A 24867-nucleotide genomic window follows, 5' to 3' on the forward strand; every position below is an offset into this window, starting at 1 on the left:
ATGCCAGAGGTCAGAGGTGAATAAGCCAGACTGGTTCGACCTGATAGAAAGGCAACAGTAACTCAAATAACCACTCATTACAACCGAGTTATGCAGAAGAGCATCTCTGAACGCACAACACGTCGAACCTTGAGGCAGATGGGCTACAGCAGCAGAAGACCACACCAGTTGCCACTCCTGTCAGCTAAGAACAGGAAACTGAGGCTACAATTCGCACAGGCTCACCAAAATTGGACAATAGAAGATTGGAAAAACGTTGCCTGGTCTGATGAGTCTCGATTTCTGCTGCGACATTCGGATGGTAGGGTCAGAATTTGGCGTCAACAACATGAAAGCATGGATCCGTCCTGCCTTGTATCAACGGTTCAGGCTGGTGGTGGTGGTGTAATGGTGCGGGGAATATTTTCTTGGCACACTTTGGGCCCCTTAGTACCAACTGAGCATCGTGTCGACGCCACAGCCTACCTGAGTATTGTTGCTGACCATGTCCATCCCTTTATGACCACAGTGTTCCCATCTTCTGATGGCTACTTCCAGCAGGATAATGTGCCATGTCATAAAGCTCGAATCATCTCAGACTGGTTTCTTGAACATGACAATGAGTTCACTGTACTCAAATGGCCTCCACAGTCACCAGATCTCAATCCAATAGAGCACCTTTGGGATGTGGTGGACCGGGAGATTCGCATTATGGATGTGCAGCCGACAAATCTGCAGCAACTGCGTGATGCTATCATGCCAATATGGACCAAACTCTGTGAGGAATGTTTCCAGTACCTTGTTGAATCTATGCCACGAAGGATTGAGGCAGTTCTGAAGGCAAAAGGGGGTCCAACCCGGTACTAGCAAGGTGTACCTAATAAAGTGGCCAGTGAGTGTATATATATATGTGTGTGTGTATATATATACACTACCGTTCAAAAGTTTGGGATCACCCAAACAATTTCGTGTTTTCCATGAAAAGTCACACTTATTCACCACCATATGTTGTGAAATGAATAGAAAATAGAGTCAAGACATTGACAAGGTTAGAAATAATGATTTGTATTTGAAATAAGATTTTTTTTACATCAAACTTTGCTTTCGTCAAAGAATCCTCCATTTGCAGCAATTACAGCATTGCAGACCTTTGGCATTCTAGCTGTTAATTTGTTGAGGTAATCTGGAGAAATTGCACCCCACGCTTCCAGAAGCAGCTCCCACAAGTTGGATTGGTTGGATGGGCACTTCTTTGAGCAGATTGAGTTTCTGGAGCATCACATTTGTGGGGTCAATTAAACGCTCAAAATGGCCAGAAAAAGAGAACTTTCATCTGAAACTCGACAGTCTATTCTTGTTCTTAGAAATGAAGGCTATTCCATGCGAGAAATTGCTAAGAAATTGAAGATTTCCTACACCGGTGTGTACTACTCCCTTCAGAGGACAGCACAAACAGGCTCTAACAGGTACTATTTAATGAAGATGCCAGTTGGGGACCTGTGAGGCGTCTGTTTCTCAAACTAGAGACTCTAATGTACTTATCTTCTTGCTCAGTTGTGCAACGCGGCCTCCCACTTCTTTTTCTACTCTGGTTAGAGCCTGTTTGTGCTGTCCTCTGAAGGGAGTAGTACACACCGGTGTAGGAAATCTTCAATTTCTTAGCAATTTCTCGCATGGAATAGCCTTCATTTCTAAGAACAAGAATAGACTGTCGAGTTTCAGATGAAAGTTCTCTTTTTCTGGCCATTTTGAGCGTTTAATTGACCCCACAAATGTGATGCTCCAGAAACTCAATCTGCTCAAAGAAGTGCCCATCCAACCAATCCAACTTGTGGGAGCTGCTTCTGGAAGCGTGGGGTGCAATTTCTCCAGATTACCTCAACAAATTAACAGCTAGAATGCCAAAGGTCTGCAATGCTGTAATTGCTGCAAATGGAGGATTCTTTGACGAAAGCAAAGTTTGATGTAAAAAAAATCTTATTTCAAATACAAATCATTATTTCTAACCTTGTCAATGTCTTGACTCTATTTTCTATTCATTTCACAACATATGGTGGTGAATAAGTGTGACTTTTCATGGAAAACACAAAATTGTTTGGGTGATCCCAAACTTTTGAACGGTAGTGTATATGTCAGCTTGGTACTTACAGTGCATCCGGAAAGTATTCACACCCCTTCACTTTCCCCACATTTTGTTATGTTACAGCCTTATTCCAAAATGGATTATATTCCTTTTTATTTCTCATCAATCTACACACAATACCCCATAATGACAAAGTGAAAAAGGTTTTGTAGAAATCTTTGCAAGTTTATTAAAAATAAAAAACTGAAATACTGCATGTACATAAGTATTGACAGCCTTTACTCAGTACTTGGTGGAGGCACCCTTGGCAGCGATTACAGCCTCAAGTCTTCCTGGGTATGAAGCTACAAGCTTGGCACACCTATATTTGGGGTATTTCTCACATCCTTCTCTGCAGAGCCTCTCAAGCTCTGTGAGGTTAGATGGGGAGCGTCGCTGCACAGGTATTTTCAGGTCTTTCCAGAGATGTTCAATGGGGTTCAAGTCTGGGCCACTCAAGGACATTCACAGACTTGTCCCGAAGCCACTCCTTCATTGTCTTGGCTGTGTGCTTAGGGTCGTTGTCGTGTTGAAAGGTAAACCTTCACCCCAGTCTGAGGTCCTGAGCGCCCTGGAGCAGGTTTTCATCAAGGATCTCTCTGTAGTTTTCATCCATTCATCTTTCCCTCGATCCTGACTAATCTCCCAGTTCCTGCCGCTGAAAAACATCCCCACAGCATGATGCTGCCACCACCATGCTTCACTGTAGGGATGGTATTAGCAAGGTGATGAGAGGTGCCTGGTTTCCTCCAGACGTGACATTTGGCATTCAGGCCAAAGAGTTCAATCTTGGTTTCATCAGACCAGAGAATTTTATTTCTCATGGTCTGAGAGTCCTTTAGGTGCTTTCTGGCAAACTCCAAGTGGGCTGTCATGTGCCTTTTACTGAGCAGAGGCTTCCGTCTAGCCACTCTACCATAAAGGCCTGATTGGTGGAGTGCTGCAGAGATGGTTGTCCTTCTGGAAGGTTCCCACAGAGGAATGCTGGAGCTCTGTCAGAGTGACCATCGGGTTCTTGGTCACCTCCCTGACCAAGGCCCTTCTCCCCCGATTGCTCAGTTTGGCTGGGCGGCCAGCTCTAGGAAGAGTCCTGGTGGATCCAAACTTCTTCCATTTACAAATGATGGAGACCACTGTGCTCTTCGGGACCTTCAAAGCTGTAGAAATGTTTTTGCACACTTCCCCAGATCTGTGCCTCGATACAATCCTGTCTCGGAGGTCCACAGACAATTCCTTTGACTTCATGGCTTGGTTTCTGCTCTGACATGCACTGTCAACAGTGGGACCTTATATAGACAGGTGTGTGCCTTTCCAAATCATGTCCAATCAATTGAATTTACTACAGGTGGACTCCAATCAAGATGTAGAAACATCTCAAGGATGATCAGTGGAAACAGGATGAACCTGAGCTCAATTTTGAGTGTGATAGCAAAAGGTGTGAATACTTATGTACATGCAATATTTCAGTTTTTTTATTTTTAATACATTTATAAAAATTTCTACAAAACCTTTTTCACTTTGTCATTATGGGGTATTGTATGTAGATTGATGAGAAAAAAAAGGAATTTAATTCATTTTGGAATAAGGCTGTAACATAACAAAATATGGGGAAAGTGAAGGGGTGTGAATACTTTCTGGATGCACTGTATGGAGGACCCAGATATTTACCAATTGCTTCTCCATTGCCCTGATCCATTATGATTGCAGTGACACTCTGAAGACCTGTTGTGGCAAAACTTTACTAACCCACCAAGGGGTGTAACAAGAGCTCTCATTGGCTATTACTAGTGCCCACTGCCAACACAATCAGGTGATAGCCGATGAGAGCTCTTGTAATGAAATGATAATGGAGCCGGCAAATAGAAAGGCAAACAGTAATTCAAAAAGCAACCCCCTTAATGTTTCCTTTTAAAAATGTATTTTTTGAATGCATTTATGAATTGAGCAATTAATTTCCTGTTTATAAAGTGTATTAAACTGTTTAACAAAGTCAACTATTCATTTTGGTATATGTCATGATGCAAGCTCAATAATCCAGGTAAGCAAATCAAAGAAGGTTGAATCAGTTCATCTGGATATGTTTATTGACAGATATGTTGGTATTTATTCACCTATTCATCTATTCTATTCATCTATTTCTAACTGATCTATACATCAGTCATTTTATATAATTATTTATAAATTATTTTTTAATTCAATCTATTTATCAAGACTTTTTTATTTTGCAAAATCGTATTGATTCCTCTTTTTATAGTCCAATTAAATACCAATTGATGAATTGCTCTATAATCATTAACAAGACTCCCTGGGTGGCACGGTGGTTAGCATGGTCACCTCACAGCAAGAAGGTCCTGGGTTCGAGCCCTGGGGGAGTCCAACCTTGGGGGTCGTCCCAGGTTGTATGCTGTGTGGAGTTTACATGTTTTTCCCGTGTCTGCGTAAGTTTCCTCTGGGTGCTCCAGTTTTCTCCCACAATCCAAAGACATGTACGTCTGGTGAACTGGCCATACTAAATGGTCCCTTGGTGTGAATGTGTGTCGGCCCTGTAATGGACTGGCGGCCTGTCCAGGGTGTCTTCCTGCCTGCCGCCCAATGACTGCTGGAATAGGCTCCAGCATCCCCAGTTGGGATAAGTGGCTTGGATAATGGATGGATGGAAGACTCCCTGGGTCCTCAATAGGTACTCAAGAAGAAAAGAGGACAAGATGAACTGCAGCAAAACAAGGAGCGATGTTGGTATGCAGCACAGGCAGCTCAAGAGAGAAGAGGGATAAATCCCCCTCACTTACAGAGAGCTGAGAGAAGTTGTTTGGAAACTAACAAAGTTATGTTTGAGAGATTGAGAAATATGTTGGAGTAATGGATAGGCCCCAACAGGGAGAACAACCTACCTGAGATGCTTTTTAATAAATTCTCTACTCAAGTAAAAAATGCACTTCTCCATGGTGTTAGCATCCATGTCAGCCAGCAAGGACTCGTTCCATGATGATAAGGTTAAAGCATAGCACAGAGAAAGTGTTTTAAAGGGCCAGTGTTTACTATACAACAGAGACACATGTTAATAACCAAGGGTCTGTCTGCAGCTTTAGTCACACAGTAAAGACGGATACACATGCCAGTGTGCATTCACCACACCAGCATAACAAAAATAATAATATAATAACATGAAATAGAGGGGGAAATACAGCTAAAGAAATATAGACAAAACTATTGATTTTCAAAAGGCTTCTGGGAGACTGAACAATATCTGACCTCCACAGCAATGGACATCATGTCAAAGAAGTTGAAAGCAACTGCACCTAGAAAACCTATTTCAAAAGCACATTATCCAAAAATATGATTTTGAAAATAAAGACACACACACACACACACACACGCACACTTTTGTGTACAATTTGCCATTTGTGGGATGACAATATCCAAAAGCAACAAGTTGAAAATGTGTCCACGCTAAAGCCAAACCCTGTGACACACTAAGTATCAGTGGCATCACCATGTCATCTCACCTGATGCCAGACATTTAAATGAGCTTCTTCAGTAAATCCAGCTTCTTTACATCTACAGCCTGTGTCCTTCAGCCATCCACTGGTGACAGACAGCAGAGCGGGGGAGAGAGGCTGGGGGGCCAGAGGAGTTATCGATCAGTCAGTCTATTCTGCTCTGCTCTTCAAATCTGGACTGGTGTCCCATTGAGACCATCCTTTTTTGTATATACAGGAATAATTGGTGATGTCATAGAGCTTTTGGTGGAGGAACTTTGGTTTTGTTTGGAACTGATTTACCGTACAGCAGTAAAAACAGCACAATATATACAGTATAATGGGAACAAGGGATGGATAGAGATGACGTAGGTGGCTGCCGGCTTTGCGCATTTTTTTTCAGGACAAATTGATGCTCAGCCAAAGACAAGATGGCCTCAGACAGCCATTGATTGGTGCACAGCAATAGACGTGCTGCTGCCCCTCAAGGACGGTTCCAGTAAGCCTGCAGGCTGGTACATACACACACACACAAATATAAACACACAGTGACAGGGTCAGCCCAGGGGTTCTGCTGCGCGCTACATTATGTATTGATCACAGCTCATACTCCCCCATCTACTCAGTCCTCAGGGGTCAGTGTTCAGCCACTTTGCCTTCCTAAGGGTCTCACTATTACTCTCGCTTGTTTTTGTTCCTAACAATCTCGCTTGTACTTTTAAAGTAATAGCTGGTTGAGAGAAGACAGAAGTAAGCTTTTAAAGACATCACCACACAACCACTTGGACAAACAGAAGACAGTTTTGGGGGAGGAAGCCTATCAGTGCCCCCCCCCCCCCCGCTGTGTCAGTAACCCCCTAACATGCTTTTTTTCTGTTCCTGTCTCCTGCTAACAGGGAGATTAGTGGTCTTGTTTTCACACTTTCTAAATCTTTCTCATCGGTGCTAACAGCCATGCCTAGTTTGTCCCCCACCCCACCCCACCACCCCCCACCACTGCTATGGGCTGCCCCGGTTGCCGCCTTTTGCCACGCTTTCTGGACATGACTCTACCTCCCAGACTCCGTCCAGTCTCTCTTGACCCGGGCCGGTAATGCATTACTCCCCGGATCAATTGATAGATCGGCCCTGTCGGGGCTGCCGTAACTAAATCAGCTGCTCCTGATGATTCAGCAGCAGGCAGGGAGCAGGGCCTGCTGTCACCAATCACAGATCACCAGCAGCCGGGACAGGTATGGACATTCTCCTGTCACTTGAACCTAATTTATTGCCAGCTACCACATTGATTAACCTTGTGCTGCAGTTCAAGCTTACTATAAAAATGAGGGTAGTGGGGGACTGAATGAAGAAGGATGGGTAGGTCTAAAAACAACTGGATGTTTGTGCTACTTCAGTGATCTTAGGATGACAGGCTCTCCAGGCTATATCGGCAAATTTCCAGTGTTGGTCCATCGTGAATTTTTCTGGGTCTGTTCCTATTTTTTAACATCATTGCTAACCTTCATATTCTGGCTTCAATGAAACTGTTAAAAAAAAAAGGCAAATATGTTAATGTAAGTGTTCCAGCGAAGTTTTTAAATAACAACAAATTATCAAGTTAAAAAATTACATACCCAAGAAGAAGTTGCTGATGCTCCAGCAATGTGCAACCTGGAAGCTACCTCAATTTTACTGCATTTAAAACTGCAATCCAGTAGATTCACACCCTACAGATCGTTTTTTTTGTGCCCCCCTACCACAATGTAATCAGATGGGGGGGGGGGGCCTTTGGATCAGTCTCTGTCCATTCGTTGGTTAATTTATTTGTTACACTATAGTATTATGTGTAACCCACGAAGTGGAGGTCTAACAAAAAGTATCAGCAAATACAAGAATAAAGAAACAAGACAAATCAGTCACTTCGGCCATCACGTCTCTCACATTACAGAGGTACAAGGTTTATAGTGGTTTGCTAAAATAACTGGAGGATGTGATCAATGCTTCATGAGCGAGGGATATACCGTGGGCTTGTTACACTTTTTATCACTGGTGTATGTTAAGACATTAGCTTTTCCACAAACATCCAAAATATGAACATGAAATATGAACATGAATATGGCAGGTAACAGAGACTAGGACAAAGAAGCACAGTTTTTGAGGTCATCAGTTATCTACTGGGGGGTATGAGGAAAGTACCGATGCAACAGAACTGGCAGATTTGTTTCTTTTTGAACAGATGTTTGGAATTTGGAGAAGTCTAACACTGATGCTATTACTAGTATCACCACCCGGGAAGTTCAATCTATCAATCAATCAATCGATCGGTCAACCAATCAAAGATCTTGGGATTCTAACTTGATATTCAATCATTTTGATTTATCCAGGGCAGGTGCCACATTTACTAATGGCAACAAGTTTTAATCCCTTGATTTGTATTTGCAGCAGTGCTAACATAGAAGAGCTGAAAAGCAAAGAGAGGGGAGGGTTTGACTGGGTGTGTGTGTGTGTGGGGGGGGGTTACATATTATTATTACTATGCATATCTTGTGCAATAAAATCCTTCTCAATCCAAATGTCTTGCTGATAAAAAAAAACAGAAGTCAAGATAAAAGAGTAAAGTGGTGACTGTTTACGTTTATCTCGTCTCGCTCATACAACTTCTGATGCATGACTTAGTAACTTGTGTAAGTGTGAGATCAACTTATCAGCTAGTTCGAAACCTTTTTTTTTAACCTTGTAATTGAAGGCTTATGTAATGAGCAGTGAGCTCTTGTTAACAACTGTTAGCAACACAAATGAAAGTTTGTTACTGCCAGCTATTCCACTCAAAGCTCTGTGCAAGATATTACAAATTAATCAAGAAACGTATATAATGCATTTTCAGGGAAGATTACTTTCATTCCCTACTGTCCTGCATTGGTACTAATGAAAGACAGCTAATGCCAAATTCTCGAAAAACAATGGCACGTAAATTAGTGTAATTATTATGTAAAAGTTAATTGGGCTATGATCAGCAGGGTTAGTCAAAACAATTGCACATAAATTAGTGTAATTATTATGTAAAAGTTAATTGGGCTATGATCAGCGGGGTTAGTCACCGAAACTCTAGAAGTTGCACCAAGATAAAACATGAATGTATTTTGGGTTTGGGTTTGGGACATGGTTTAATTTGGATTTTAATTTGGGTTTGACGAAAGCTTCCACTTATTTTATTTGCCTCCAAATTTACAGCTATTCACAGCCTATGTATGTTACCAAATTAAGAGTTTTATCAATATGCCTTGCAACAGAAGTGCCCTCTCTATACCACTATTGTGGGTTTGCCCTTGTTGTAGCTGCTGTGCTGACTATCGGGAGCGTTTTGATCTTTGTTTCTGTGTGATTCACTGTGTTCTCTGCTAGAATAGCCAGCGGCTGTCTGCAGTCTCCCAGCTGTAGCCTGTAGAACACAACTCATGGCTAATGAACCAAGGCAAAATTACTTTATTTAAAAGCCGGGGGGGGGGGTATTTGAGTGTTCAGGAATAAGTCCATGATTTGACATCTTTCAAGAGGGAGCGAATCAAGAAAACCCTTCTGTCAGTTGTGATAAAATGTGGGATGCTCGATAGTTTTTTTTCTTTTTCTTTTCTAAGCATAACCCAGTGTAATACACATGGTCATACACATTTGTATGACCATGAAGCAGGAAATGCAGCTTTCCGTTAAGGTCTATGATGCTGAAAATGTCAACATTCCATGTCTGTCACTTAAAAATCAGTGAAAATATCTAAATGTGAAAAGTGAAAATATCTAAATCGGCAAAGCTTTCAGAGCAAATAAGAATCAGAAATACCCTTACCATCAAACTGAGGTCAAAAAGCCCTCTTCATCTTGCTTTCTACCCCCTGTGCAAACGTACAGCCACAAAGAAATAATGTTGTGTGAATCACCCTTAATGTTTTCTTATGACTGGTGAGCGCTCCATCTGATATGCACCCCCTGGGCTCTAGTTTTCGGATGGTGCAAGGTCGGCGGTAGCGCTAATGCAGACGTAGTGACAATTTTGTTGGGTGCAAGGTGGTTTTTCTCTCACCTGGCAGCGTTTGCTAATTTCCGGGCTCGCCATGATATCGCTTGAGCTGAAATTGGCATGGGGGCGCAGTAGAGGATGTGTCAGTCAAAAAATCAGGTGGTGCAGTGCTAGTTTGGTGTCAAATAAAACCAAATATTACGTCTGCATTTCCGCTTGGTCAGACCACGTCTTGGCTCTAATGCAAGCGTTGTGTGTAGTTTCCAGGCTTTAGGTGAAGGTGCAGTAAGCAAAGACTTATCCAAAATCACACACTCCACTTTGTGTATGTTATGTTGGCCTATTAAATTAAATTTCCTTTATTAATCCCCTTGGGGAAATTTAGTTACTGCAAATTAACGCATCCTAGCTGTGTAGCTAGGAGCAGTGGGCTGCCTGCTGCCTTCCTGCTGCACCCAGGGACCAACTCCAGCTCTTTTCCCATTGTCTTTTACGTGAATTGTGTGTGAATTATTCACGTGTATTACGTGAATAATTTAAAGAATGACTATTGTCCTAAACCTTTTTAATCACAAAACAAAATATCTGCACGTGTATCATTGTCTTCCAACATAAAACGATGTGCGTCATTACGCATGGAAAACGACATGGTGATGAGGATTTCAATATTTCAATTAACCTCATTCAGCCTGAAAGAACTAACTGATTGCCTAGGCTAACTGATCCATGATCACAATTATTTAAGATCTCCCACTGTGTTCATAGAATGCACAGGAAATAGAGACAGACACTGGTGAAAATGAAGACACGTTAAATGGTAGCCTGTCAAATAATCGTGTTTGCGTGTTGTCTCATGTCACATTGGAGTTGGTGTTAAAAGTCTGTTGTATGCGCACTTGGCGACTCTGCACGTCCCAATCAAGGACATCAGTTTCCTCCAGGGAGAAGCTTTTCTATCTGGACTTCTGCTGTCCATTACGAAACTGGCAGTTCACCATGTGAGAGAGCGCATGTTGCTTTTATAGGGAATGAGAGGAGCTGATTTGATTGGTCGTAATTCAAGACAGCCCCACCACCCTTACTGATAATTTATTCCTTCTAATCAAACCCTTTTCCAACTGCACCTCCATTGCGCCCGATTACCACCAGCGTGGCACGTCCCAAAATTACCAAAAAAGTATTGGCCACACCTTAGATTGATTTGCCCCGTAAACTAGCGCTGGCGCCTTTGACTGCACTATCACTCGGTAATTAGAGGCCCTTTGTCTCTAAACTGTTGTATGAGATTATAGCCCTCAAAAAACTTACACTAAGTTACAGGCGAGAAGGTCATTGATTATGGTGAGGGACCTTTTTCCAGCAGGAGAACTGATAGTGTAGGGATCGAATCTCGAAAGCAGACTTGACAATTGCTAATGGCCAAAATGACACCACTGGATCGACAGTGTGCACAGTGTGAGCTGACTACACATAATGGATATCCACTGAATCTTGCCCTAAATTTGCATTTAGAGTATTTGAAAAAAAAGAAGAAAGTTCACTTGGTGCATAACTTGTCTCACTTTGAACTAAAGTACAGAGTAATTTGAGTCTTCTACTAATAGCTACTGAGCTGCTCTATGGGAGTACGGGGGGGGGGGGGGGTAGTAACCTGACCTTGACGGGATGTGCTGAAAAAAGAGGTAGAAAAAAAAGTATCTTATACACTTTGCTGACCGACTCACATCTAGCATGAGCCCCAACATGTAACCTGTCCTATCAGACCTCGACACCACCTATAATTGTTCTTAGTGAGAGCCATAAATGGTCACTTAACAACATATTCCCCTAAACACTACTACTCCTTTTTTCTTTCCTTTTCAAGACTCATAGACCTTCAAAGGACATATTTTCTCATAGATTTTTGTATATGTTGGCAGGGAGAAGTTGTGTACTGCATGTTAGTGTCTGTCAGTGGCTAGGTTGCGCGTTCATATCACTCATCTTAATTTCTCACAAATGTAAAAACATTTCATAAATATCATGTGACAATTTGTCAGTATCATTTCTGGCTGACATTTTCCAAAGTGAATCCCTCCAACCACCCCTTATAGAAAATATGTGGGACGACGAAACTAATACAATAAAAGCCAATATAAAACGATTGGCTAAATGTTTGTGCCCCCACATCCAAAATTATCGAATCAACTGAGAGAAGGACAATGTATGTCCTTTTTAAGGTGTGTATTCAGCAAAATAAAGACATATCTGTTCCACCCTAAGACACCACCAAGACAATAATCAATGCAAAATCACCACTTATATTGAAGAAGTTTCTGAATTATTATTTACAGGCCTACAAAAGAAGGAAGGACTTTGAGGACTGGGCCTTAGCTTACAAGTGGCACCATTATGTTAACTTGTGATTCGTCCCTTCCTTCCCCATCAACTAAGACGGAAACACCCAAACTTGCAAAAAATATCTAAGGCATACATTTTCCTAGAAATTTGACTAAATCCACATTGAGCCATGTGGACTCTTACACCCTTCCTTGTTTAGTAGGATGCATTATAGCCACCTCGGACACCATAGTAACCTACCAATGGAGTCGAGACCATTAGAGTTTATCTGAGCACCCAGGCAGGTCTGATTACTGCCTCACAGTGGCACTTACACACTGCAGCTTCACAATGATGTGTGCTACTATATTAAGGCTGTGGAGCTTGAAAAGCTGCCACTACATGCACATTAGATTGCCGTCTCCCTGTCAGCCCTGCACAACAGACGGTGGATATCAACTGGGGAGAACACAAGCTCTCCATAACTCATCCAGGACTCACATCAAAGTGTGTAAGTTTTCATCCCTTTCAGGCAAGTGGGAGAGCACAATTACATTCTACCGGGAGACTTTGTGATGGGCGCTGCACTTGAATTTTTAAAAGAAGACCTAGTCCAGTGACGTAACAGATCTGGAGTGCTGATTTAAAAAATAAAAAATGCAATGCCGCTTATTTGAGACCTAATTCTTGTTTGGTAAGTGTTGAAGCTTGTGTAGGAAAGTGTTTTGATGTAAAAATGTTCTCTCTTATGGGAAGAAGAGAATTTTTAGTCCTTTTTACCAAAAGACAGAAGACAAAAAACACCGTCCAGTACACATGATAAATGGATAATCTCAAACAGAAGAAAAGGGTTGTGGTGCTAAGGTGGGTTAAAAGGTTGATTGAAAAGTGTGTGTGTGTGTGTGTGTGTGTGTGTGTGTGTGTGTGTGGTGCACATCACAGTGTGTGCACACTCATTCCATTCGCATGTGGCCATGGCTTGTGCCGTATCTAGTCTGGGCATCTTATAATCAAAGGTGGTACTCACATTGTTCATGTATTCGCTCAGCAAGTCTTGCAGGGCCTGTCGGACGGCATTGCATTCAGCCACAATTCGCTCACGGCGGTCGTCGCGTGTACAGGAGGAGTCGGCCATGAGTGCGGCGCCACTGATGATGCTCTCCAAACGCTCCTCCAGAGAGGGCCTGAACCGGGCCTCGCTGAACGTTAGCGGGTCCAGAATGATCTTGTTCTGTGGGAAGAAGGAAAAGAAGCTTAGTACCATACCATAAAACCAACAGGGATCGACCAACGGTAAACCCCAAGGCGAAACTTTATCCTTTCAGGAGCACTACTGATTCAACTTCATGGCAATATAAAAAGTATAAAAATGTGCATTTGTAAAGAATTTTATGACCAAATGAGATACCCATTGATGTAAAAAATAACAGTAACAATAAAAAATACTTATAAAAGTATTCCTGCTGTTAAGGGAAAATATTTTATGTGATCTGATAGGTTTATGGATCACCGTGAGATGGCGCGGGTTCTCGAGGATTGAATAACTGAATTTTTAAATTACAGAGGAAGCAAAAAAAGTATCATTGTTTCTCTCAATACATAAAAACAGGAAGTGGAATCACAAACATCAATCGTCAATGCCTAAAACACTACTTTGGATAAAATGATAATACATATTTAAATAATACTCGCCCAGGGACACGTTTTTATGTCAGTTATTTAACAAGTGTATCATGCTGATGCCGGAAGCTAATCCTTCAGCTGAAAATTAGACGTTTGATAAGTGAAGTGTATGTTTACAAACTCGCTAGGTTGTCCAGGGGCTAGTTCGAGATAATGTTGTCTCACTAAAACAACAATCAGCAGACATGATGACTTTGATACAAGTCATTAAAACAAGATCCAGCTGAGAATGCCAGAAAAGGAAAGATCAGGGAAATGAGAAAGTGATGAATGGGGAAATCTGGAGTGGTTGAGTGGGAGACATAGAGTTTAACAGACCTTAACAAAGAGCAGAGAGAAAATTTGGCATGGCCCTGGGTGGCAGAAGGTTCAGGGCAATCAGTCTAAGGTGGTAGCCAGAAGCAAGCAAAATAAAAAAAATAAAAAAATAAGGTGACCTTCAAAGTTAGCTCCGTAGCCTTGTTATCTGCCAACTCTCATCTTTCTCCGCTTTATGGACCCATTAAGTACAACGCCAACACTGGTGCTATGCCTCTCCTTCACACACCAACCAACAGTGTACCAACAGTACCTGTGTGCATGTGCATGTCCACACATGCACACGTGCACGCATGTGCGCGCACGCACGCGCGCGCGCACACACACACACACACACCACACATTATTAGACTCGCTGCAAAATAGATTCATTTTTATGATCTCTACAATGGGGGGAAAATTACCATATTGATAGTGGTGATCTTATGTTTTATGGCTGTACTATTTATAATGCCTGGAACAGCAGTTTGCGGTGTGTTGGGGGGTTTTTAGAGGTAAATTCGAGCTACATCCGTTTGCCTTCGTAAGAAGTGGCCCTCTGTCCTGCACCAGTTCAAACCGTTTGAAAGTGAATGTTGCAGATTAGTTCAAGTTGTTCCTAGAATTCAGAAAACACCATTACTCACAGTAATATGCTACATTTTCCATTTTTGGGGGGACAGTGGTGGCATAAGGTATCCATTGATGCCATGTTAAGGCTGTTTTGATGCCATTAACACTATTATTCAATACTATGTTATTCCTGAACATGACCAATACACATCAATAAGACAGGAAAATTGCTATTGAGTTTATTTATTTATTTTAAATAAGAGGATGCTACTGTCACAAAGACTGGCAAATATCTCAGAGCCAATCGATGGGCTCTAGAGATGAGAGAACAATAACAGATGGTAGTTTGAGGCAGTTTTAAAAGCCAAACTATCTCGATCTAACAGAGTATTTCAAACTGTTTCACAATTTAATGCCAAAATCATCTCCTGGCAACCACTTTTTACCCTTCCAATTTCCATTTGCTCTGACATTGGATTACATGGGGCGTAATGAGCCTAGTGTAAAGTGTGTGCTCCCAAATGAACACACACACACACAAACACACACACACACACACACACACGCTTGCATGCACACACAAATTTATTATGGTAATAAAGTCATTTAGTTAACATCCCCTTATTGTGGATCTTTAATATTCAGACTGAAGAATGCCCATGCAACCATGTCGATGACAACAGACACTGTTATGTCTGTGACTGTTCACCGTTTAATGCAGAACATTTCAACACACTCCAATGGCGCCCTTGCGCCAAACACTGCATTTTTAGCATAAACCTTTTCCATTTATTCATAAAGTAATATTTACCTAAAATCAAGTTTAGTCCCCCTCTCCCCATGAGGTTCAACAGAGGCGTAGCAACCAAATCAGATGCATCAGCTTTCTGCAGCCTCCACCCACACTGCAAGAGTTGCCTTGCAAAGTCAACCTTATTTGAAATGTAGCTGTAAGATTCGGTGGGAAATCTAAGGGGAGAAGCATGAAGTTGCAGTCGTATGTCATGCGTGATGAGTTGCCGAGGTTCTGGGTAATGGCTGGGAGTAAAGTACAGGTTTGGGGCTCTCCCCAGCCAGTCTAATCCTGGGGCAGGGTGACAGACTGTTTATCAAATGACGCATAATAACATGTAGGATAACAGAGAGTGGGGACCGCGTTAGGCATAACCTACTTTTCAGAAGCAGCAGCAGCAGCTGGGAGGAGGATTTCCCCCCCCCCCTCCATCGGTAAAGACAGAGAAGGGGTAAAGTTTGGAGCCACAGAAAAAACAGAGAACAAAAAATGATAGAAAAAAAAAACAGCGAAAAGCAGTCGAGAAAAAAGTCAACAGGAGAGGCGGGCAGAATGATGGAAAGAAAGAGAAGATTGGAGTGAAAATAATGGCACCCTCGGTCGTAAAAATGTCCCGTGTCTCTTTCTGCCCCGCTTTCAGCGTTCGGCTGACCTACATTGTCAGGGTCACTGATTCCTGCACATTGTGGAAAAACATTCACGTCTTTAGTTTAATTTTTTTTTCACCTTATTGACTGGAAAGTTTGGTTATATGTTCCAATTTATTAATGACTGTCTAGTTTTGATCACACTTGTCAATATCTTCGTAATCACAGGAATGGTAATCTAGTAAGGTGTCTGAAGGTTTTTAATCTATTGTCAAGAGACACACTATGACTGTAACACGGTACACAGGAGCTCAACAGTGTAAAACTGAGGATAAAGCTGAGAAACAATTAACAAAAGAAAATCAATTTTACGTTGGGTTTTGCACATTTTGTATGCCTCACACGGCAGCACAGCGGTTATCGCCTCACAGCAAGAAGATCCTGGGTGCGAACCCCGCAGTTGCCCGACCTTAGGGGCCGTCCTCTGTGTGGAGTTTGCATGTACTCCCCATGTCTCCATGGGTTTCGTCCAGGTGCTCCGGGTTCCTCCCACAGTCCAAAGAAATGCAGGTCAGGTGAATTGGGCATACTACATTGTCCCAAGGTGTGAATGTGTCAGTCCTGTGATGGACTGGCACCCTGTCCAGGGTGTCCCCCCCGTCTGCCGGGATAAGCTCCAACATCTCACGACCCCAACTGGGATAAGCAGCTTGGATAATGGATGGATGTATGCCTCACATCATACCCCCATGTGAAACTGTAGAAAATATCAACCAAACCTGGGAGCTGATGAAATTCAATGAATTTCATGTGTACAAAGCTGATAGATTTTCCATCATCCTGACAGACTCTCTCTCTCTCTCTCTTTATATATACATACACACACACACACACACACACACACACACACACACACACACACACACACACACACATTATAACAAGTGTGTTATTTGCAACAGATTTAACATGCATTCAAAACTGGGTTTGTACCATGGGCAGCTATGTTGTCAGTAACTGCAAATTGAATAAGAAATGTCTAAAAACATACAAATGAATTAAATCAAATAATAATTAAAGAAAAACATCTAAGCGTGCTGTCAAGAAAATGTTCCAGCAGGGGCTTTTAATGCTTTATTTCCTAGACTGGAACAGCTCATGACAGCCATAATTGGGGAAAATCCGAAATGATCGATATGGATTGTTGTATTATTTATCAACAGCCTTGATTTTGATGTCATCCGGGTTTGTGTTTCAAAACCATGTTAAAGCTCAAAATTAAATTTGGAGGACCCCAGTGAAATAAATTAAATCAATGGCCTGATTAGCTCCATGTTAACAAAGATCAGACTTGCAAGGACTTCCGAAGATGTCGGAATGTAGAAGAGATGTTGGTCTCGCCATCCCATGAGTTTACTTGAAAATAGCATTTTTTCATAACCCCTGACGATCAAAAGTATATCTGTGAACAGAAACTGTAATACATAGTACATACAGAGATAATATCAAAATCAACGAAGTCATCTATGAGGGGAGACGTCGAAGTTTCGACCACACCATTTGATAGCCCAATTATGGCTAGCATAGCTAGCCTACTAGAAGAGCACAGAGCTAACATCTCTGCCGATTTTAAAGCGGCCTTTGTGGCTCTTGAGGAGAAATTGAACAACACTCAGGCTACAGTAACAAAACACGGTCAGCATGTCAAGTCTCTGGAGTTGATGGCTGACCTACATGATCAGCGAATCAAAGCGCTAGAGCAGCGATGCAAGGTCTTAGCCGATAGCAACACCAAGCTGATTGCCAAGACAGCAGATTTGGAGAGTCGAAGCCGTACAACTAATATCTGTATTAATGGACTACCCAAATCTATCGAGGGGCCTCGACCGATGGACTTCTTCTCAAAACTCCTGGTCGAATTGCTAGGCGATCAGGTTCTTCAATCTCCTCCCACTCTGGACCGTGTGCGCACAGGTTGCTTGCAGCCAGACCGCAGCCGGGGGCAGACCATGGCCTGTAATCATCCGGCTCCACTGATACCAGACCAAGAACCTAATCGTCTGTGAAGCCCATTGAGAGATGAGGACATCTCCAGTACCGTGGGACACCCGTACAGATATTGGAAGACACCCCGTAGGTGCTGGAGTAGTGTTCAAAGTACTGAGACGTCATGGCTAAGTTGTACAACCTGGGCGTCAGACCAGCTCTTCCGTTTCCAGCTCGCCTGCAGATTACGCTGAGAGGCGGCGCTAAGAAGAGGTTCTCTTCAGCCGAGGAGGCTACGGCCGTCGCTCCTAGCCACCAACAGGAGCCGGTGTCCAACTAGCTTAGCTGCTAAATTGGGCTGGGCTTATCACTAGCCATCATAGTACACTTTGCACATCGCCTGTGCTGTATGAAGAGCCCATGGGACTAACATGAGCTCAACGAGCCATCATTTTGTGAATACTATTCTGTTAAGATGGGGTTGACACTGCAAGTCACAACTTTAGCATATGAGGCCTGTGTTTTTTCGGAGATTTACCCACATCGCAGTGTCGGCTAGTTGTTTCTGGCTAGTTTGGGAAATCAATGATCAATCATCAGCTGTCAAATTTTGACAGCTGATGATTGCTTATGGCATGAAACAGGCTTTTACTGTCTCATAAAGAATTTACTTGACTCACTGAATTATAGAACATAATTTTTCACAACTGTTTACATTTGTTAATATAGGGGTTTTAGTAAAGGGATGCCAAGACGGCTTGCGAAGGAATGACGATAAAGAAAGGAAAGTTTGTGTCAATTTGTTTGGCAGAAAAGGTTTCTATTAAGGGAAACAAAGGCACAGGGAGGTGGGAGGGGGCAGAACAGGGGAGGGTTAGATCTCTCGGGGCAACAAATCTGGGTTGGGTTAGGAGGGATAGACTGGGGAGGGACAGCCAGGTTAAGGTGGGTGGGAAGACCTCTTTGTTTGTCTACTCTTCAAGTGGGAGTTCTTTTTCATCAAACTCATGGACATTATATTGTGTTGTTTTTATGTGTTGTACTTCCTCTACTTGTTTTTGCTTGCATTCTAGGACTGACCTGACATTCCTAAAGTTATACGCAATGTCATGGCAAGCATGGCTGGCATAGGTGCTGGTGGCGGATGGGCGGTGAGGATCATCTCACTAACCACTGGTGGGTTGAATGCACCTGTGAAGCGTGAAAAGATTTTTGCACATATCAAAAGTCTAAACACGGACATGTTTATTCAGGAGACACATTTATGTAACTCTGACCAACAGAAACTAAGTAGGCCTTGGGTTGGACAGGTACTCCATTCCAAATTTAATCTGAAAACGAGGGATAAAGCCATACTAATTAGGAAAAAATGTACATTTTAATCCTAGCACCATCATCACTGACATAAATGGCTGCTATGTCATTGCCTCTGGCATACTTTATCATAAACAACTTGTTTTAGCATTCATTTATGCCCCAACTGGGATGACAATAGCTTTATTAAATTGCTGCACTCCTCTATCCCAAATTTAAATTCACACTCATTGATACTGGGAGGAGAAATGAATTGTATTATAGACCCAACACTTGACAGATCCAGCCCAAGACATATTGCATCCTCAAAAATGTCTCAGGCTCTCTCCGCTTTTAGACCAGTATGTTTATGTCAACCCATCCTAAACCCCTCTAATAGGAAATATTAATTTTTCTCCCATGCACATCATTCATTCTCTCATATAGATCATTTCATCATGGATCAAACACTCATTCCATCTATTGTATCCACCCAATATTCACCAATAACTGTATCAAACCATTCTATTGTGATTCTAGACTTTCACTTGGACCTTAAGCCCAAGGGATTTAGATTCTGGCATTTTGACCCTCTTTTGTTAGCTGATAAAAACATTTTTGCAATTACATCTCTGAGTCAATTAGTAAACAAAATAAAAATGAAGAGACTCCCGCACCTCTGATATGGGAAACTCTCAAAGCCTGTATTAGGGGTAAAATTATTTCACATACGTCTCATGCCAATAAACTTCTTAAGAGTTTGCCAAGAGGAACTACAAGTCTATTGCAAACATAGACAACCAGCTCAAAACTAATAAATCACCCAATCTATATAGAGAAAGGATGGGACTCAAAACGGAGCTCAATCTTCTAACAAGAGAGGCAGAAAGTCTCTTACTGCGCTCTTGGGGGACCATGTATGAACATGGAGACAAGTCTGGTCGCTTATTGGCCCACCATCTGAAGGCCAAGATGACATCAAATCAAATCACTCATATTAGAGATGATTCAGGCTCCCTTACTACTGACCCGGGTGAGATTAATAATATATTTAAAACATTCCACTCTCAGCTTTACACATCAGAATCTACCAAGGATGAAGCTCGACTGCTTAACTTTTTTGAGAATTTAGACATGCCCAAGATTTCTACCAGCACTCGCCAAATTCTTGATGCCCCCTTAACGCTTTCTGAAATCAAAGAAACAATTAAGTAAATGCATAGCAGCAGGTCCCCAGAACCTGAGGGGTACCTGATGGAATTTTATAAAAGTTTTCAGATCAGTTAGCCCCATTATTACTTGAAATGTTTAATCAGTCTCACCACCAGGGCCCACTGCCGCCTACCCTTACACAGGCCTCTATCTCTTTTATATTTTAAGAAAGGCAAGGATCAATTGAACTGTGTGCCATATCGCCCAATCTCACTTTTATCTGTGGATGTGAAAATACTAGCTAAAGTCTTTGCTCAGCGATGAGAACACGTTATGCCTGTGCTGCTAATTCTCAAACAAGCCCCGCAGCTGAGGCGAGGATGAACAGGACGTCACTCAATGGTCGAAAATTTCTTTATTTTTAACCAACAAGTTACAAACCTTGAAAAAGAAAACACACAAAATACAAACATACATCATTCAAGTACCCTCAACTCAAAGCTAACACACAATACAACTCACTCACTCCCGCAATCACTCACCAGTCCGTCCTCGTCCCGTCATACTAAAGAGTCCCCACTCCGAAGCTGCACCAACCTTCCCGACGTCACCCCCAGAACGCAAACCAGCCAATCACAGCAGCTCCCCGACTGAGACCCCGGATGCACGCATCTCTCGCCAATAGAACCTCGCAATAAAAGTCCTCATTAAGCACACAGAAATCACATACAATCGGAACTGGAATAAATCTCATTATTATTATCAATACTCAGATTCACCTATGTAACTAACAATTCAAACAATGCCACAATTCAACCACATGTAAACGAAATAACTTTCACAAGTTTGTACCCAAACCAAACAAAAATCTCTGACTAAACACAACTCAAATCCAACCACCCCACAGAAAGCAACACACCTCCCCACTTGGTCTACTGGACTCTAGACCTAAGGAGACCACACTAATAATCACCGCTTTCTCTTTGGTGGTGTTTCTTCGGTTAACTCTTTAATTTCTTCTTTAAGTCTTTAACGACCCCGGAGCCAGGTCCCCCCGAAGAGGCACGGCCAGCATCACAGGGTCGCTCGCTGCCAGCAGGGTGCTTATCCATGCTCCATACGGAACCAGTGGCACTCCTGTCTCTCCTGTGGTCTGGACCCTTCCATAGCACAACAGTAGTCTTGACATCTCTTCTCTGACGACTACAAGCCTGTTCAATGTAGACTCAGGGAAAGCTACCCCCTCTTGGGCTGCCAAGCATAGGTCCCAAAAGGCAGCTCTGACCTCCCCCACATCGATAACTGGCTTGCCCACCTTCCCTCTCGAGTGCTTAGCCTCCCACTCTGCTCTCTCCATGGCTCTCCCGCGAATCATCCGTCTCTTAACAGCTCGGCGAACCCAACCGATCACCCCACAGAGCTTGGCCAAGCTACTGAACTTTTCAGGCTCAACCAGATCAACGATAGCCGCGCCCCAGAGCCTCTCCTTGTTTTCAATCTCAGCGGAGGTCGACTCTTCCTCCTTCACCGTGTGCACAGGAGCCTCGTCAGTCCCATCCAGACGCCCCTGGACAGGATTTGCCGTCTTCTTCTTCTGCTTTCTTTTGGAGAAGTTGATTGAAACCATCAGGAAGAGCCTGTCGCTGTCCACGTAGTATCCAACACCAAGAGCCTTGTTGTCTTCCTGCCCTAGCTGGTTGGGCAACACCAGGGTTCCGGACTCTGGACTTGGGCTTTTAACAGCTTGCCCAACCTGACTACCCTCGCACCTCCCACTTTGACCGGACCGAACCCACGGTTTGAGCGAGAAGCCTCCGGCCCAGAGTATCTCCTCCACTCCTCTGGTGATCTTGTCCAGCTTCCCTGGGTCATTGTGGGACGTGAAGATGTCGTCCACATAGCTTTCCTCTTCAAGCACTCTTCTCTCGTCGCTCATGTGAGAGAACCTGGGCAGTCTCGCGGTTTCCCTCATGGCCAACTGCGCTATGCATCCCGCTGGCCTGTCTCCAATATTGACCCGAGTGATAGCGAAGTCTCTGATCTCTTCCTTGAGTGAGTCCCTCCAGAGGAACTGATGAAGGTGAACCTCTCTTTCGTTCAGCCACACAGAATTGTACATCTTCTTGATGTCTCCTATGGCCGCATGCTCTCCTGCTCTGAACCTGAGCAGAACCGCCCGGATTGAGTTTAGCACATCCGGACCCTTCAGCAGGATGTTGTTCATGCTCGTCCCTTTGAACTCTTGGCTACTGTTCCAGACGAGCCGCACTGGCGTGGTGACAGAGTGAGGGTTCGGTGCGATTAGGTGACTTACGTACCAAACTGGCCCTCTCCAACTGTTGATTGTGTCCTTCTTTAACTCGATGGCTGCTCCTCTTTCCACCATCTCGTGTACTTGGGCTGCGTAAGCAGCTCTCCACAATGGGTCCTTCATGAGGCGCTTTTCGGTTCTCAAGAATGTCGCTCCCACCACTTTCCTGTCATTTGGAAGTGAAGCCGGGTCTTCAGTCCAGGGGTATCCCGCGTTCCAGTGCGGCGAGTCACTGTGGTCGTCAGTAGCCACATAGGTCAGGCCTTCCTTGATCTTTTCTAGTTCCTTCCCTCCTGGCTGGCATTTCCCGCACCGGCATCCTCCACACTTCGGCTTACAGGCAGCTCCGATGCTGTCCCATTTCCACCACTCAAGAACTTCCTTGCTGGTTGTGGCCATGTTCCTGATCTCCTCACCACTCTCTTGCTCCAGGCCCAGCGTTTCCTCTCTGGAGCTATTTGGCTCTCTGGAAATCTCTTCGACCTTGATCACTTTTGCTCTCATTGAGCGTGCAAAATGTGTCTTTGAGTTGTGAATGGATACCTTCACCTCTTCGAACAGATCAGGGTGCGCTCCCCCCACAGTCTTGCCCAGTGGGCCGTCCCACAACACCAGGTCTCCCACTGTCTTCATCCGCTGCGGAGCAAGCCTACCCTCTCGGTGGCTGATTAAGAGTTCGATTTTCTTTGGCCTGACCAGTTCCTCTGTCTTGACCTCCGGGAAGAACTTCTTGAGCTGCCGCGGGCTAACGACATGGTCTGCTTGTGCGATCTCGTCCAGTCCATAACAGACGATCTGGTGGGGACTCCACTCATTCTCTGAAGTCCACATTCTGACTTTGAGCAAGTACCTTTTTGTCTGGACTCTTACTTTCACTCCACCAACTCCATGCACGACCAGCATTACCTTCTCTCCTTTCAGTCGGAGTCTGTTGGCGGCTTGGTGGGTAATGTAATTAGTGTCAGACGCAAGGTCCATCAGGGTCCCAATAGTTTGTCCTCCATTGGTTGTGACCTCCATGATCATCGTAAGCACTGGATGCTCTGTCAAACCCCTTTCTTCAAGGAGACCATCACCGTTTGTGCTCGCTCTCATTGATGCTGTTGTCTTGTTGGTAAATGCCCTTATTACCCTTTCCGCTACTTCAGGGGAGACATCAGCTAGGGCCTTCTCTTGTTCTTTTGAGAGCCTTCCTGCCTTTGTGTCTCTCTTTCCCCCTTCTTGCTCTTCCCTCTTTTTCTCATCACTTTTGTGCCCTCCTTCCACGGAGCACATGAGGTAGTGGTGGTCTGAGCCGTCTCTTTTCTGGCAGCACTTCTTCTTGCAGAGGAACCTGTTACTACATTCTCCATCCACACCATGGGATGCCAAGCATCTCCTGCAGGCTCCATTCCTTTCGATGACATCTTTCTTTTCGGCTAGGCTGAGCCCTTTGAACTTCTCGCAGAAGAAGATCCTGCCTCCGTGTTTCTCATCTCCACACACGCTGCACTCCTCTTTTGCCAAATTCCTTCCTGTGGCCCTTGTGAACGCCCTCCTTTCCGGTTTGCTCGATTTCTCAGGCTCTTCTGACACTCTTAACTGCTCCAACCTTTCGAAAACCGCTTCTTGGTTCTTTTAGGAACTTTAAGAGAGCATTAAAGCGACCATCAGCGGTGACACCGTTCTCGGGTTTGGTTTCGAATTTGAGCCAGTCCATCTTCACACTGTCAGGTAGTTTGCTCTCTATAGTTTCCATTGCCAGCGGATTCTTTATGGCATCAGTATTTCCGAGATCCGTCAGATCGGTCAGGGCCTTCTCCACAGCTTGAATCAGATCAATTGTCTTTCTTGGTTGGTTTCCTTTCACCGCTGGAAACTTCTCCAACTCCCTGATTATCTGAATCGCGATGTTAGTCTTGTTCCCAAACCGGTTCTCTAGGACCCTGAACATTTCTCCTGCAGTATCATAGCTCGAAAGTCTGAGGTCTTTGGCGATTTTTTCTTCCACGCTGTCTAGGAGCTGGAATTTTTTCACTTCCGGTGACTCTGACGGATCTCCCTGTCTCTGCAGACTCTCCCAGTCTCTTCGCCATCGGTGGAAGTCTCTCATGCAACCGCTGAACGTCGGTAGTCTTGTTGGTTGGAGGCGCACTCTCGGTTTGGCTGCTGCTTGCGCGCCTCCCGCTCCCAGGCTTGCCATACTGGCGCTATGTGTTTCCTCCCATGCTTTCCGCTGAGCCTTAGCTAGCTCAGCACGCTTTTCTTCGGCAGCTTCTGCCATCCTTTGCTGAGCTTCAGCAGCCTTTTTCCTGGCCTCCGC

The 24867-nt window shown here is 43.7% G+C and overlaps 1 protein-coding gene across 4 annotated transcripts in view; it reads right to left on the reverse strand.

Moving 5' to 3' along the window:
* ctnna2 (catenin (cadherin-associated protein), alpha 2) overlaps positions 1-24867 on the reverse strand; it is a 732381-nt gene that overhangs the window by 518217 nt on the left and 189297 nt on the right. For all 4 annotated transcript variants that reach the window (XM_056279507.1, XM_056279505.1, XM_056279506.1 and 1 more), the window contains one exon: positions 12918-13121. In XM_056279507.1, coding sequence (XP_056135482.1) covers positions 12918-13121 — 204 coding nt within the window. The remainder of the gene's footprint in view (positions 1-12917; positions 13122-24867) is intronic.

Source organism: Lampris incognitus, chromosome 5 (genome assembly GCF_029633865.1).
Source record: "Lampris incognitus isolate fLamInc1 chromosome 5, fLamInc1.hap2, whole genome shotgun sequence".
NCBI lineage: Eukaryota > Metazoa > Chordata > Actinopteri > Lampriformes > Lampridae > Lampris > Lampris incognitus.